Below are 14,560 nucleotides of genomic sequence, written 5' to 3'. Positions count from 1 at the left end.
TTTTAACGTCTTATATGAATGTGCCACCTCTACTACAATTACTGCTCGCTACTGTTAACTGAACTCCATCCTTGCTCAGATTTCCTCAGTTTCCTTTATCCTCTTTCCGCTCCAGGATTCCATCCAGGGGGCCTCATTACATTCGGTTGTCACGTCTCCTTCCCGAGTCTGAACTGGGGTGAATTGCAGTCCTCGGTCCGAGAGTGGTGGCTGCGTTTAGCGGTGGCCTGGCCTTCCTTCCAGGGTGGGGTCAGAGGAGGCAGCACAGGGTCTTTCCGAAGAGCGGCCGGTCCGCAGTGGCAGGGCTGCAGCCTCACCGTTGAGTATGGGCCCGCCTTTTCTTTCCTTGTTTTGATTTGTTTCCTGTCTCATCTATTTTAAGGTTCCACATGATTTTTAAAAATTGCGATAAAATAGGCGTAACGCACAATTTATCATGCTAACCATATGTAAGTAGGGTTAAGTACACTCACAGTGTGCAGCCATCAGCATTATCTGTAGCCAAAACTTTCTATCATCTCTAACAAAGACTGTACCCATTCGACAGTGACCCCCCACCCCAGCTGCTGGTGATCTCGATTCTACTTCCCATCTATGAATCCAGGACCTCATGTAGGTGGAATCATACAGTATGTGTCCTTCTGGGTCTGGCTTATTTCGCTAAGCAGAACGTTTTCGAGGCCCATGCATGTGGTAGCGTATATCAAAACTTCATTCCTTTTATTTTTTAAGGTGAAAATATATTTATTATTATCTCCATTTTCCTCTTATTATTTCTATCATATAAATAGTCTTTTTAAAACAAGTTTATTGAGATATCTTTGACATATAAAATGGTATGATTTAAGGTGTCCACCTTGGTTTTTGTATACATGGTGAGAAGATCACTACAATCAAGTCAGATAACATATCCATCTCCCCTGCGTAGTCATCTTTGTGTGTGTGTGTGTGTGTGTGTGCGCACAAACCTGTACACGCACATGCATATTAAGAAGATTTTCAACTTCATTGCTGTTTTATGGCTGAATAATGTTCCAGTGTGTGGATATACCACATTTTCTTCATCCATTCATCCCCGGATGGACACTTGGCTTGCTTCCACATTTTGGCTGTTGTGAATAATGCTGCTGTGAACATGGTGTGCAAACACCTGTTTCCATTTGTTTAGATATATGCCTGGGAGGGGAACTGTTGAGTCTTGTGGTAGTTCTGTGTTTAGCCTTTTGAGAAACCCCTGAACTCTTGTCCACCGCAGCTGGTGCCTTCGTTTTACGCCTGTTCTTGCTGAGCTCTTTGAATGAGTGGAGCCCCCGACTCAGAGGGGGTGGCTGAGCAGAATTCCCTGGATGCAACCACATCAGAGCAGGTTCCTCGGCACTGTTGGAGGTGAGCTAAACCAGCGTCTACTCCCCTCCCTTTGACAGATCCCAGCATGCCTTCCGAGACAACCCAAGCCGAAGGAGGGTGTGCAGAGTGTCCCCACCTCTCAAAGGCATGCCTGGAGGAGGAACCCACAGAGGACAAGGAAGCCAAGGCGTGCTCATGGATCCTCCCGAATACCCCCAGCAAGTGCTCCTGGCAGCTGGGCAGCCTGAGCGCCGACTCTCCACATCACCATGCTCCCTCGTAAGTCCCTGTTTATGATCCCGACACAGTCCATCCCTAACCTGGAGGGGAAGAGTTTGTTATATGGAGGCCACACGGCCGGGTGGACCTGGGGTGTGACCCCACTCCTTGTAATCACTCTGGATGGGTGGTGACCTGGCGCGAGGATCTTTACAGATGAGTTGACCAAGGCCCAGAGAGGCCAGGGCTTGTGTGCCTGTGGCCAGCACCTAGGTCAGCGCCTAAAAAGAGCAGATGCTGAATCAGTAGACGGATGTGCCCAGGTCACACACTTTGAGTGACGGATAGGAGTGAGGTTTCCAGTCCAGAGTGTCTGGCTGCACGCTCGCGTTTGAGGTGTGTGCTCGTGTTTTCAGTAATTAGCCTCATGCCTGCACTTCTCTACGTAACTCCAGGTCGTAACCATTCTCCTGGGCAGGAAATACTTTTCTATGGTGGGCTCTTTTCGTGGTTGCACAGAGACTGTTGGGTGAATAAACTAACTCTTAAGGCATCTGTTGGGCGTTTAGATGTTTGCAGTTCTCTCCTTGTGAACTGCAGTAGGAAACGCCACGTCCGTTTTGTCGGTGCATCAACGACTTGATTGATCACCTGCCATCGTTGGGCCATGTTCCAGGTGCAGGAGATCGATCGCGGGGAGGCAAAAAAGACACAAATGCCTGATCACCGTGAAACTCAAACCACGCTCGCCAAGTCTTAGGATGATCTTGATTTCCTTAGAATAATCTCCCAGAAGTAGGACGAAGGAGTCAAAGAACATGCCTTTTGGATGTCTGACTCTTACTCCGTATACACTGTTCTGCCCGTGTTTATGATCATTGATTTTAACATCCAATCTGGGAGTGGGTAGGGAGATGCGCTCCTCAGTGGGCCCGTAATAGGAATGAAGATCTGCAAATCCAGACGCTCCGAACATTAAATGCCTCCGGGTGCTGGCAGCTCAGGAGGCCGAGTTGGCTGCCAATGGGTGGGATGAGCCGTCACTCTGAAAGAAATGGGAGGAGTGGGCAGAAAGCCTGTGCGAGGCTGAGGTGTGGCTGCTGGAGTCGGGGCAGGTCGAGAAGAGAGCCAGATCCCCCAGGGCTCCTGTGAGCTTCTAACCCTCGGGCCTGGGCTGGAAAGACACTATCCTATCCAGGTCATAAATCGTGTTGCATCTACCCTTCACAGAGTGGTGGAATTAGCCCTCTAGAAAGCTCTGCAGGGGTTGCTGTTCCATCTAGGAAGCGCGTGTCCCGGTTCAGGCAGACGGTTCTCAGGGAGCTGGGCTCAGGCTCATCTGTGAGGAGGACACTAGAGCAAGGTCCCCTGCAGGAGCTGGTCGTAGGGAGCCTGATGGTGGGAGCAGTGATGGGCCTGGCAGCCTGGGGACGGCCTCAGAACTGCTACCTGGAGAGGCGGAAGGCTGCAGCTGTGTGGATATTGGGGGGAGGGAACTCCAGCGAGTTCCGAGGGAGGGTGGGTTTAGAAAGAGGACCAGAGTGGAAGCAGCAGAGAGGAGGGGCTGTGGAGGGGGAGGGCCAGGCAGGGCCCCGTCCCTGGTCAGGAGTTTGGGTTTGTTCTAAGATGCTGTGGGGTCGGCCTCCCGAGGCCTCCTGGGCTGTGAAAGTAATCGCAATGGAGGTAAGCTGACTCCAGACCCCTCCCTGGTAAGTTCCTTCCTGGGGCTGCTGCCCTGAGCACCTCGGGCCAGCTTCTCAGGTGGCCGCCCCCCAAGGCCCGGTGCTCAGTGAGGACCCCAGACTTCTCCATGCCCTGCTCTGCAGCCACCTGCCAGCCCTGGGTTACTGCCCCACAGGTGTCCTGCCGCGGCTGAATCTAGTTGATGAATCAACCCAGGTGTCACGCCGAGGGCCTGGCCTCCCTCCAGGGCTGGGGTCAGGAGCCCTTTGCCCCAGGCCCAGGCTCTCCGTTCCCCCTACCATCCCATCCTGCAGCTCTCTTTGCCAAGCCTGCCTCCAGCGTGCCTTGGGGTGTCCGTTCAGCTCCTCGCTACCTTGGAAGGATGCAGTGGATTCCAGCTCTGCGTGTAGCCACCTATGTGGGCCAAGGGGTGGAATGCAGTGTTCCCTAGCTGCCGCAGGGCCCAGGGGAGCTGGATCACCACCTTAGGGGTTGCGCAAGGAGGCTGCCGGGTTAAGGGGTTAATGGGTTCCTGTGCCGGAGACTGGGGTTCCCTCGAGTTTGAGAACCGCGGAAAGGTAACTGAGAAATCAGGGGGCTGAGAAGCTATGGCCTGTCCTGAAATGCAGGTCAGTTGTGCATCTTCCCAGATGAATGTTTGGTGAGCGCATCCTTGGCACAGACGGGGAGAGAGTGTGGAATTGACAGCGGTCCCTGAGGGTGATGACAGAGGAAACTTCATGGGGGCCATTCAGGAAATGCCCGTGTCACAGTCGCACACACATAAGATGCTGCCCAGCTGCAGCTGTCCCACCCTCACCTGTCACCTGCCCCCAGCTTGTCGGGTGGAGGAACCTGGGGGGAGGGGACTGGTCACTGGAATGTGAGGGAGACGGCCCGTGAGGAGGAAGCCCACTGTGACCCTGGAGCCCCCCCCCCTCGGCTTTGTCCTGACCCTGACCCCAAGGGCGACAGTGACCCCGGGCAGGGTCTTTGTTCACACCATCCGTGTCCCACCCTTTCCGAGTGAGGCCACGCATCTGGGTGGCTCTCTGCAGCCCCCGTCACTGCCTGGTGACCACACAGTCTGAAGGGTCTCTGCGCTGGGGTTGCCACCAGTTTTTCCATCAAAGAAGTGGGACATCCCAGGGCTTAGGTGCCGACAGCTGAGAGGAATTGGAGGTCCCAGATGGACGGACCGGGGCCTGTTGTCCTGAAGTCAGTGTTCATTTAGTTTACCTTTTTTTATTTGGAAATAATTTAACACTCACCAGAAGTTGCAGAAATAATAAGTCCTGTGCCCCGATCACCCAGCTGCCCCCGATACGATCCTAAGTGACCGCAATGCATTTTCAAACCTGGGGAACAGCGTCGGTGCGGCTGCGTCACCTGAGCTGCAGACGCTGCTCGTTTCCGTAGGTTTCCAGGCGAGCTCCCATGCTCATGCGCACGTGTGTGTGCGAATGTGACTGTGACCTTCCATCCATGTGTAGGTGTGTGTCCTTACCACTCAGCTCCCACATCAAAGCCAGTTCTTTGATTTATTTCTTGATTCATTTGAAACAATGCGCTGGACAGCCAAGGCTGGTCCTGTTTTCATTTGTTATCTGAATAATCATAGATTCCTCTGTTTTAGGACAAAAGCCCCTAAAATCTTGCCAGATATCCTGCAGAACATTGGGGATACCCCCATGGTGAAAATCAATAAGATCGGGAAGAAGTTTGGCCTGAAGTGCGAGCTCCGTGAGTACTGGGATCCTCTGTCCTACCCTTGGCCCAGCAGCGACTCAATGGGCCTGGGTGGCAGGGGCCCCTCAGACCCTCCTGGGGGCAGAGAGGCCAGGAAACAAGCTGGTTAATGAAGGACTGAGACACATCAGGTACGATCCGAAAATGATCCGACAGGGTGACTGAGCTGGCCGCTCTGGCACCAGGTTTCCCGTGAACCGTGCCCAGGATGAAGGAGAGAGCGTTCCAGACCCGGGAGGTGGAGGAGACTGGCCCTACTCAGCTGTGGCAGGAAGGGGACCCCAGACCCGAGGAGCGGCTGTTCCACCTTAGACTTCTCTGGGGAGGATAGACCAGCTCCTGCCGGGCTTTGGGACCACGGGATGGTCTCAGGCATCCGCTGGGCAGAAGTGGTTATCTCTGTTCCGCTCATTTTGTGGGCACAGAGAGGTCATCTGTCACTTATGAGACAAAGAATGGGAATTTGGGGGCGTGTCTGGCCTTGTCCTAGGTGAACAAGGGGGTCACCTGGGAATCTTACCTCAGTCATATGGGGAAGGGGCTTCTTTGCAGGAAGCTGTTTCCGGGAACACAGAGGGTAGGGGGTTTCTTCACCGACACGGAGCCCCAGTAGACTTCAACTTTGTCACAGAGGAAGTGGCAGGTGAAGAGGCCACAGAGGAGGAGCAGGAGTAGTGGGCTGGGCAAAGTGAGCTGGAGGGGACAGACCAGAAGAGTGTGGGGTGGGCATGAGCAGGCCCTCAGGGTCCGCTTGTTGGGAGTGGCACCACCGGGGGGGAGGGCTACGGCCATGATGGCTGGTTCCCCTGGGGCATCATCCTCAGATGATCCCCCCAACCCTCTGGAGAGAGACTCTTCTGAGAAGCAATGGGCAGTCCACACCCCCCAGCACAGCTGGACATGCGGACTGCGTGAACGGCCCCTGGAGACCTCCCAGCCCAGGGGCGCCTGCTCTGTGCTATTTATCAGATAGTAGAGACCATTAACTAGTGCCCAGTGCAGTCGGCCTGCTGCATCAGCTTGGCAGTAGCCCCTGAAGTAGGTGTCAGTGTTTCCACTTTACAGATGGACAAACCAAGGCTCAGACAGGTCAGCGCAGATCCCGGCTGCATGCTGGCCTTCCCAGGGGAGAGCCAGAATTGTCTGACTAAGTCTTTCCAGTGTGGGAGCTGGAAAGGTCCTGGGCGTGGGTCCTGCTGAGCGGTCAGGCATTGGGGAGCCCACACACATGTGCACACATGCACACTGTCCCCGCCGGGCCCTCTCCTGCTTCTGGGAGAGAAAGTCTGTCCAGTGGTGGGATTTCAAAACCGGGACGAACCAGGAGGAGGGTGGTTTTGTGGTTGCTGTTGGCCGGCCCTGGGTCCTCCCAGTCTCGTGGGATGCAGTGTCTCCCCCTTTACAAACACGGCATCTTTCTAAGGGATGGGAGGGTGTCCTCCCACAAGGAAAGACAGAAGCAAAGGCCTGGGCCCAGGAGAGGATGTCTCGTCGGCCAGGTTGGGGAGAGCAGAGAGCCCTGTGTCACTGTGCCTTTGTCCCAGGGGAGGAGGATGATGGGAGGAGGCCTGCAGGGTGTGCAGGTCAGGAGCTGTGATCCAGGGGCCGTGGCTGCAGGATGTCAAGTCTTTGGCAGGGCCGTTGGGTACGGCTGGGCCATCTGCCCCGCATTCAGGGGCTCAACTCAGCGGCCCTTTCACGCCAACAAGTCACTGTTGGGACTGGGCTGCCCCTCGGGAGGGGGGGTTCTGATCCATCCGCCCAGTGGGGGCTCCTTGGGATGCTTCTGTGTCATCCACTCGGAGTTGCCACGTGGTCCAAGGCAGATGGGATGGGCGGGTGGGAGAGGCTCCGAGGGGCCAGCACCCTCATGCAGGTGCAGGTGGGAGGTGGCAATGGAGAGGGGACAATTTACAGAACCAGAAAGACCCGGCCTGTCTCTGCCTCCCGGGGGGCGTCAGCTACTGGAGAGGGAGAGCAGGACCAGTCTGGGCTCACAGCCTCTTCCTCCTTGTGATTCCTCTCTGGCTCCCAGTGGCCAAGTGCGAGTTCTTCAACCCGGGCGGGAGTGTGAAGGACCGCATCGCCGTGAGGATGATTGAGGACGCCGAGCGGGCTGGGATTCTGAAGCCTGGGGACACGATCATCGAGCCGACATCCGGGAACACAGGTGGGTGCTGAACAAGCCAGGAGGGTCCCCTGGCCTGGGGTGACCTGCTGCCACGTGCGCTGGCTTCCTTCCTGGCAGCTTCCTCAGCCCCTGGTGTGCAGGAGCCCGCCTCCCTGACGTCTTGCCACCCAGGCCTGCGTCGATGATGTTGGGGTCTTCACGAGCAGCTACGCTGGGACTGAAAGTGTGTCTTCATGTCCCAGAGCGGAGGTGGCAACTGCCACAGCCTGGGGGCTCAGCCAACCAGAGAGACTGGTTCTCTCACAGTTCTGGGGCCTGGAGTCCACCATCCAGGTGTCTCCTGAGGCCTCTCCTTGTAGACGCCGTCTTCTCCCTGCGTCCTCACCTGGTCGTCCCTCTGTGTGTGTGTCTCCTGGTCTCTTATGAGGACACCAGACATATGAGATTAGGGCCCCCCGTATGATCTCATGTAACCTTGATCGCCTCTTCAAAGACTGTCTCCAGATGCAGTGACACTGGGGTGCTGGGGTTAGGACTCCAGCGTATGAATTTTGGGGACACAGTTCTGTCCATAACACTCTGCCGTCTAGCCCCCTGAGTTCCTGTCCTTCTCTCATGCGAAATACACTCACTCCCATCTCAACAGCCCCGAAAGGTCCTAACCCATTCCGGCATCTACTCTAAGTCCACAATCTCATCTAAATCTCATCTCCATCAGAGGGCTGAGACTGGAGGCGCCATTCATCCTGGGCGGAATTCCCCTCCAGCTGGAAACCCGGGAGACAGGACAAGTTATGTGCTTCCAACATACGGTGGGGGGCCGGCATGATGGACGTTCCCATTTCAGAAGTGAAGGAGCGACAGGTCCCAAGCGAGTGTGGAACCCAGCGGGCGGACTCCATTAGGTCTCCAGGCTTGACAGCCATGCTCTTGGGCCCGACGCTCTGTCTCTGGATGGTGGCCCTGTGACCTGTCTGGAACCAGGGAGGAGGCACCTCAGGCCTGTGCCCTCTGGGCCAGGGTGGGAGTGGAAGGCTTGCTGACCTTTAATCCCCTCAGGGTCATTCAGTTTCTCGAAGGATCCGGGGTTTTCACAGTGAGCTCCACCGTGTTGGCTCCTATTGCTCTCGTTGTGTGGGTTTCATCATCTCCTGCAGTGCTCAGGACCTGGCCTGGACCCAGCCACAGCTGGAGGAATTGGAGTCCACCTGCGTTCTCCCCTCTGCTCCTCCTCTCTGAGCTCACTCGCCTCTTTGTTTCTACCTCCAGCATTCTCTCTCCTCCCCTCACTGGGGGGCAGAAGTGGATGACGTGGGCATTTCTGGGATCCTGCAGGGCTGTTTCCCAGGCCTTAGGGGCTGGGGGTGGGGCTGCAGGTGCACGGGGCAGGATCCAGGGGTTCCGTGGTCCCTCTCACCCCGTGTGTTGTCCCCAGGGATCGGGCTGGCCCTGGCTGCCGCCGTGAAGGGTTACCGCTGCATCATCGTGATGCCGGAGAAGATGAGCATGGAGAAGGTAGGCGGGCCGGGTGGGGCTGTCTCCCAGGGACCCCTGCCCCTGAGCAGCAGCCTGGCAGGCGGATGAAGGCAGCGGCTTCCTCTGCAGGTGGACGTCCTGCGGGCCCTGGGGGCCAAGATTGTGCGGACGCCCACCAACGCCAGATTCGACTCCCCTGAGTCGCACGTGGGTGTCGCGTGGAGGCTGAAGAACGAGATCCCCAATTCTCACATCCTGGACCAGGTGAGGCTCGGGGCCTGGGGGACAATGTGGGCATTACCAGCGGGATCTCTGTCGGCGTTTGGGGGTGGGGCCGCCTCTCCAGGATTGGGGCTGCAGAAGTGACTGGTGCTCAGGCATGTGGGCGCTGGCTTCTCCTGTCCGGGTCAGGTCCTCTGGCATGCAGCTGGCGGGATGAGCCGAGCCCGTGGCTCTCTCTGTCCGTGCCAGCCTCCGCGGGCTCAGTTCAGCATGCTGGCTGGGCCTGCCCTTTGCAGAGGCCCTAAAGCTCTCTACAGGCATAAGATGCATAGAAACCTTTCTACCGGAAGCTCTTCTGTCTCACCCATTTCACTTCTGGGCTAATTCTGGAATCGCATCTTCTGGAGAGCTGGGTTTAATGCTCTGCACCTGCTGAGGGTCCTGAAACTGCCTGTGCTGTTGGCCCCTCTCCCTGAGCTGCTGGGCCCCCTGTGGCCTGCACTGAGCTGTTTGCCTGCTGTCCTGGGGCTGCTGCCGGGTCAGTGTATTTCACCTCCCTCATGCCCTCTTTGCTCTCTTTCTGCACAGTACCGCAACGCCAACAACCCCCTTGCTCACTACGACACCACTGCTGAGGAGATCCTGCAGCAGTGTGACGGTGTGTATTTCTGTCTTAACCCCTCTGTCCATCTTGACTGCATCAATCCCTGATTGCCTGCGAGAGCACAAGTCACTTACCCTCTCCTTGGTAAACTCCTATTCATCCTTCCAAACCCAGCTCCGATGTCCGCTCTCTGGGAAATGCTCTGTAGAATGTTTCCCTAGAGCAGTTTCCTCCCTCTGTTGTGCTCTCTTGGACTTTGCCTGGCCTCTCCTGTAACACCAAACATACCATTCGGTCGTATTGATTTACCCAGCAGACTGTCCTGCAGACCCGTGGGACCTCCGAGTGCAGGGTGGGAGGTGGTCCAGGCTGGTGCTGGGCTCGCAGCCAGGGCTTCAGTTACTGAATGGCCCTCGGCGTCAAGCCCCAACCTGGGCGCTGAATTCAGCCTTCGGGTTTACTGGTCTCTGGAACCGGGGTGGTGACGTCAGCGACTGGCTGACTCTCTGTGTGGACATGCGTCTCTTGGGAGCCTTTCCTCACCTCCGGTGCCCCGGCCCTCGGGGTTGTGATGTTCTTGGACAGGCTGTTTCCCTGGGAGATTTTAGGCAGAAGTTGCCGGGGTTGGCAACTGTTTGGAGCCTGGTGCTGGCGTTGGCCCTGAAGTGCAGGCTCGTTCCTCGCCCAGGAGCCAGGCAGCAAAGTCGAGGCATCCGCTGCCCCAGTCTTCATGTGTGAGAATTCCTCCCTTTGGCACGAACAACCTCTGCCCGGCACAGGCGCCGGGCCGACTTGTCTGCAGGAGGCCAAGCCGGCGCCCTGCAATCGGAGAGCAGGATGGTTTCCGAGCCGAGCCTGAGTGCCTGAGTCTGTTTACCTTGATAATTCAGTGCACTTAATCCCATCATCCAAAACCGAACAGCCTAAGACGGTGCACAGGGAAGAGCCTGGCTCGTCCCTCAGCCGCCTGTGCCCTGTCCCCGGTGCCACCACGCCTCTGGACAGGCTTTGTGGATCCACAGCAAACCGCGATTTCAGCAGCTGCGTGTCGTTGAGCAGACTCAGTGCAAGTCACTGGGTCCCTGTTACTGTGAACGCTTTTTAAAGATAAAGGACTGTGATGAGAGGCTGTTGACCTCTGAGAATAGTTTTTATTTTGAACTTTTTGGTAACTGCCTTCACTTTGATCAAGTATGTTTTCAGTTATTATTAAGAGCGGTGGACCAGCCCGAGAATGTTCTCCCTGATGGGCTCTCCTCCCAACAGGGAAGGTGGACATGCTGGTGGCCTCAGCGGGCACGGGCGGCACCATTACGGGCATTGGCAGGAAGCTAAAGGAGAAGTGCCCTGGATGCAGAGTGAGTGAGCGGGGTGGTGGGGCCTGGGGGAGGCACGCAGCCCTGCCCAGGAGAGGCAGGCTGGACGGCTTGAGGCTTGAACTGTGGCTGGGGCTCAGTCATCGAGTCCTTGGCATTGGCCCCCGCAAGAGGCCTCTGCGTTAGAGCTGAAAGTGCTCGTTCCTGACGTTTCTGCCTAGGCAGCCTCGAGTCCTGTACGGGGTGTGTATCTGCACCTGCCTGGGAGATAAAGGGCCCAGTGAACCCCCGACCCTGATTGGGAGAGTGGATTTGAGTGGCCTCCAAGGATCATTCCAGAAGCTCTAAGCTCTTAGGCTCAGGTCCTGCGGCTGCCCACCTGGGGCTTTGAGAGTCGGGGAAGGGCCTGGATTTGAGGCTGAGTGTGGACCTGGGAGGGCTTGTGTCATACCCAGCTCATGTGCTGGGCCCATCTTCTCCCTCTGACGGTTCCTGTGCCATCCAGGAAGAGCTCAGTGCCAGCACCGCCTCTCGTCCCCACGACTCCAGCTGTCCCCCAGGGTGGTCTCTCGGGGCTGTCCTGGGGTGCCCTGCACAGGAGGAGCTCCCCTGGGGAGCCGCTTCCCCCCCGGCGTCCCCTGAGTGCCCCAAGCTGGACATTTACCTTGTGATCTCCCAGGGCCTGGGCCTGGGTTTCTGGGTTTCAAGTCTTGCCCCCGAAGCCCGGGAATGAAGCCCGCATCCCTCGGGCAGATCATTAACTGGCACCTGTTAGCGGCGGGCTTGGCCGCCCTGATGGTCACCAGGCGCATCCAGGTGCGACTTTTGCCAGACTTGATCCCTCCTACCACCCACCCTGCAGATCATCGGGGTGGATCCTGTAGGCTCCATCCTGGCAGAGCCTGAGGAGCTGAACCAGACGGAGCAGACGGCCTACGAGGTGGAGGGCATCGGCTATGACTTCGTCCCCACGGTGCTGGACCGGAAGGTGGGTGGCCAGAGCGCTCCCTCTGCAGGGCGGGTGAGGTGACCAGCCGGCCCTCAGGGCACGCCTGACCACAGGCAGCCGGCCCAGCTTTCCTCCCAAGTGGGAACAGAGAAGTGAGCGCTGTGGCAGCAGGGAGAGGAAGCGTAGTCTGCAAGGTCCAGACTAGGCAGCAGGCAGTGCTGTACTGAGTAGGTGCCATGATGCCGCTCAGCAAAGATGCCAAGACAGCTGGCGACCAGTGTGCAGCCCTGTACACAAGGCAGGCGCTTGCAGAGGGAGGGAGCGCCGGGCAGTGGGGCAGGTGAGCAGGAGGGTGGGGGAAGTAACGACCCAGGACAGGCTCTTTTTAAGGACCCTAAATGGTGCTTCGGTCTGAGGGACCTACAGTGGACCCTGCAGGGACACCAGGCCGTGCAGTGCAGAGGGGCGGGCGCGGTGGTTTTAGTTGCTGTGTTGCAACAGAGAGAGGTAGAGTTCTGGGTTTGTGTACATGAGTCCCCGATTCCAGAAGAGGGGCTGCGTCCACTGAAGGTCGCGGCCGCCTGGACCAAGGTCGTCTGTGAGGTTGCAAACGCGGGCTGTGGGGCCCCCACCCCAACCGCACAGCTGCCCGAGCCACTCCTGAGCCCGTCCCCTGGGTCCTGCCTGCAGGTGGTGGACAAATGGTTCAAGAGCAATGATGAGGAGTCCTTCACCTTCGCCCGAATGCTGATCTCGCAGGAGGGACTGCTGTGTGGTGAGTGGCAGGCAGGCCCGCTGTGGGGTGGCAACAGGGTGCAGAGAACAGACAGGGTGCTGTCCATCTGCCCTGGCCCTTCATAAGGTTGGCCTGCCTTTCCTCTAGCTCGAGGCTGGGTCACCTGCACTGGCGTGGGCAGGAGGCCATGGGGCAGGGGCATCGATCGCCCCTCCAGTGTGTGGAGGAGAAGGGTCCATATTCCTGGGGTCCCTGGGGTGCACATGCTCTGTTTTTGATGTGTAACACCTTTTCTGGGGAGGGGGGCATGGCACCCAGACCTGAGAGGGAAGGAGCAGGAGATGTGAGGGGGCTGGGGTCTGTGACCTGCTAGCCTGACAGAGGAAGTCAGCTGCTGGGGCCTTGGCTCCCCTGCAGACCGGGCCCTGGAGCTGGGGGTGAGTGGCATTGGCCCCGCCCCCCCCCCCAGGACTGTCCTGGCAACATGGGCCTCTGTGCGGTGGGTTTTGGGGTGAGGCCAATGCTCTCGGGACACGTTGTTTTCAGTCAAGACCAGCACTGACCTTGGGGTGGGGTCTCCCCATCCACGGGGGTCCGGGGCTGGACTGGGGTGGGAGAGGCTGGAGGGTGTGGTCACTCGGGCGTCTGAGCCGGAAGGAGACGGGCAATGTGCCCATGCACTCTCCCTCCTCTGGGAGCCCCGAGGCCCGTCTGGGCCCCACAGGGAAGAGGCTCGACCTCTATCCAGGGGACTTGCGTGCGAGAGGATGCACAGCGAATCCGCTTTAAATCTCCGCGGGGAATATAGCAGGAGGTCATTTGAGATGTGCCTTCGCTCCGTGTCGTGTCACCTCGGGGGTGGGGACAGAGGAGATGGAAGGAAATCGGCCCTCAGTGTGGCCGGGTCCCTGGACAGCCGAGCCCCAGTTTAGAGATCGGAAACCAGCCCCTGTGATTGGAAAAATCTTTCCAAAAGGATGTTGTTGTGAAAAGGCAACTTTGTTCTTCGTAGTCGTTGCCCGTGTGGTGCTCCTGGTGTGTCCCCGCTTCCCGTCGTCAGTGCACATGGAGCCTGAGCGTGGATGCTGGCAGCAGGCCCGCCTCCACCATTTAGGAGGAAGGGCCCCTTTTCCTGCGGGGTGCACTCTTGGCGGCTCCATCGCGCCTCCTTAGCGCGGCCCAGAGGGGCTGCAGGCGCGTGGCAGAGCACAGTCACCTCTCGGTATCCGTCCCTCTGCCTCTGACCCGGGCTCCTGGGCCGGGGACGGCTGGTCTGCAAAGTGGGGAAGTGCGTCGTCTGCCTAGCGGGCGGCTGTGGGCGGTCAGTGACATGAGGCCGTGCTGGGCTCCTCAGCGTGGCCCTCTCTGGTGCTCGGGTGGGTCTCGTGGCGTTTTCCTGGGGGCACCAGCCCCGCCCTACTGAGCGGAGTCCCGTTGGCTCCAGGGGCTCTGTTTCCTTGGGGAGGGTTTAGTCATGAAATCCTGAGCAGACATGAAACTCAGGGGGACGAGAGGCCCATAGATGGATGGGGAGGAGCTGGGTCCTCCCAGCACGGAGCCCAGCGCCTCCTCCAGAGGCAGCCACGGCAGCAGGTTCCCCGCGGATCCCTCCAGCACGTGTCCGGGTGTGCAGGCGTGCGTGCAGATGCGTGTGCACACATGCACACTGCAGTCTGACTCACAACCCCCTCGGCAGGTGGCAGTTCGGGCAGTGCCATGGCCGGGGCCGTGAAGGCCGCCCAGGAGCTGCAGGAGGGCCAGCGCTGCGTGGTGATCCTGCCCGACTCGGTTCGCAACTACATGTGAGCCTCCCTCCTGCGCCGTCCTTGGAGCTGTCTCCGCTCCCTCTGTGCTCCCTGAGATCCGACAGCAAGAAGGAGGGCGGGGTGGGGGTCCGCGGGTCTGGGAGCTCTGCTTTTCCCTCCGGGCCCCTCCAGGCTGTGGGGCTCATTTCTTCATCCAACCTTGTCCCCTTGGGTCTAAGAGCCGCGTTTCAAAGGCAGCTCACGTTCGCGGTGGCAGCGGGCACGTGCCTGGCGGAGCCCCATGTGCAGGCGGCTCTGCTTCCATCGCAGCCCCGAGCCCCCCTGCTCTGAGAGCCGCAGCCGAGGGAGGGGGAGGGGGCGCC

At 58.4% G+C, this 14,560-nt stretch overlaps 1 protein-coding gene across 1 annotated transcript; it reads left to right on the top strand.

Annotated features, from left to right (window-relative positions):
* Positions 1-1,417: 1,417 nt before the first annotated feature.
* On the top strand, positions 1,418-14,541 carry LOC124231882 (cystathionine beta-synthase-like protein). The gene is made up of 10 exons (XM_046648896.1): positions 1,418-1,626; positions 4,886-4,992; positions 7,034-7,168; positions 8,565-8,644; positions 8,735-8,869; positions 9,416-9,485; positions 10,698-10,789; positions 11,610-11,735; positions 12,387-12,471; positions 14,129-14,541. The coding sequence occupies exons 1-10, from the start codon at positions 1,433-1,435 to the stop codon at positions 14,236-14,238; spliced, it is 1,134 nt and encodes a 377-aa protein (XP_046504852.1). The 5' UTR covers positions 1,418-1,432; the 3' UTR covers positions 14,239-14,541.
* The last annotated feature ends 19 nt before the right edge of the window (positions 14,542-14,560 follow it).

Source organism: Equus quagga, unplaced genomic scaffold (assembly GCF_021613505.1).
Source record: "Equus quagga isolate Etosha38 unplaced genomic scaffold, UCLA_HA_Equagga_1.0 HiC_scaffold_10810_RagTag, whole genome shotgun sequence".
Taxonomy (NCBI): Eukaryota; Metazoa; Chordata; class Mammalia; order Perissodactyla; family Equidae; genus Equus; species Equus quagga.
This window is presented reverse-complemented; position numbering and strand designations above follow the sequence as displayed.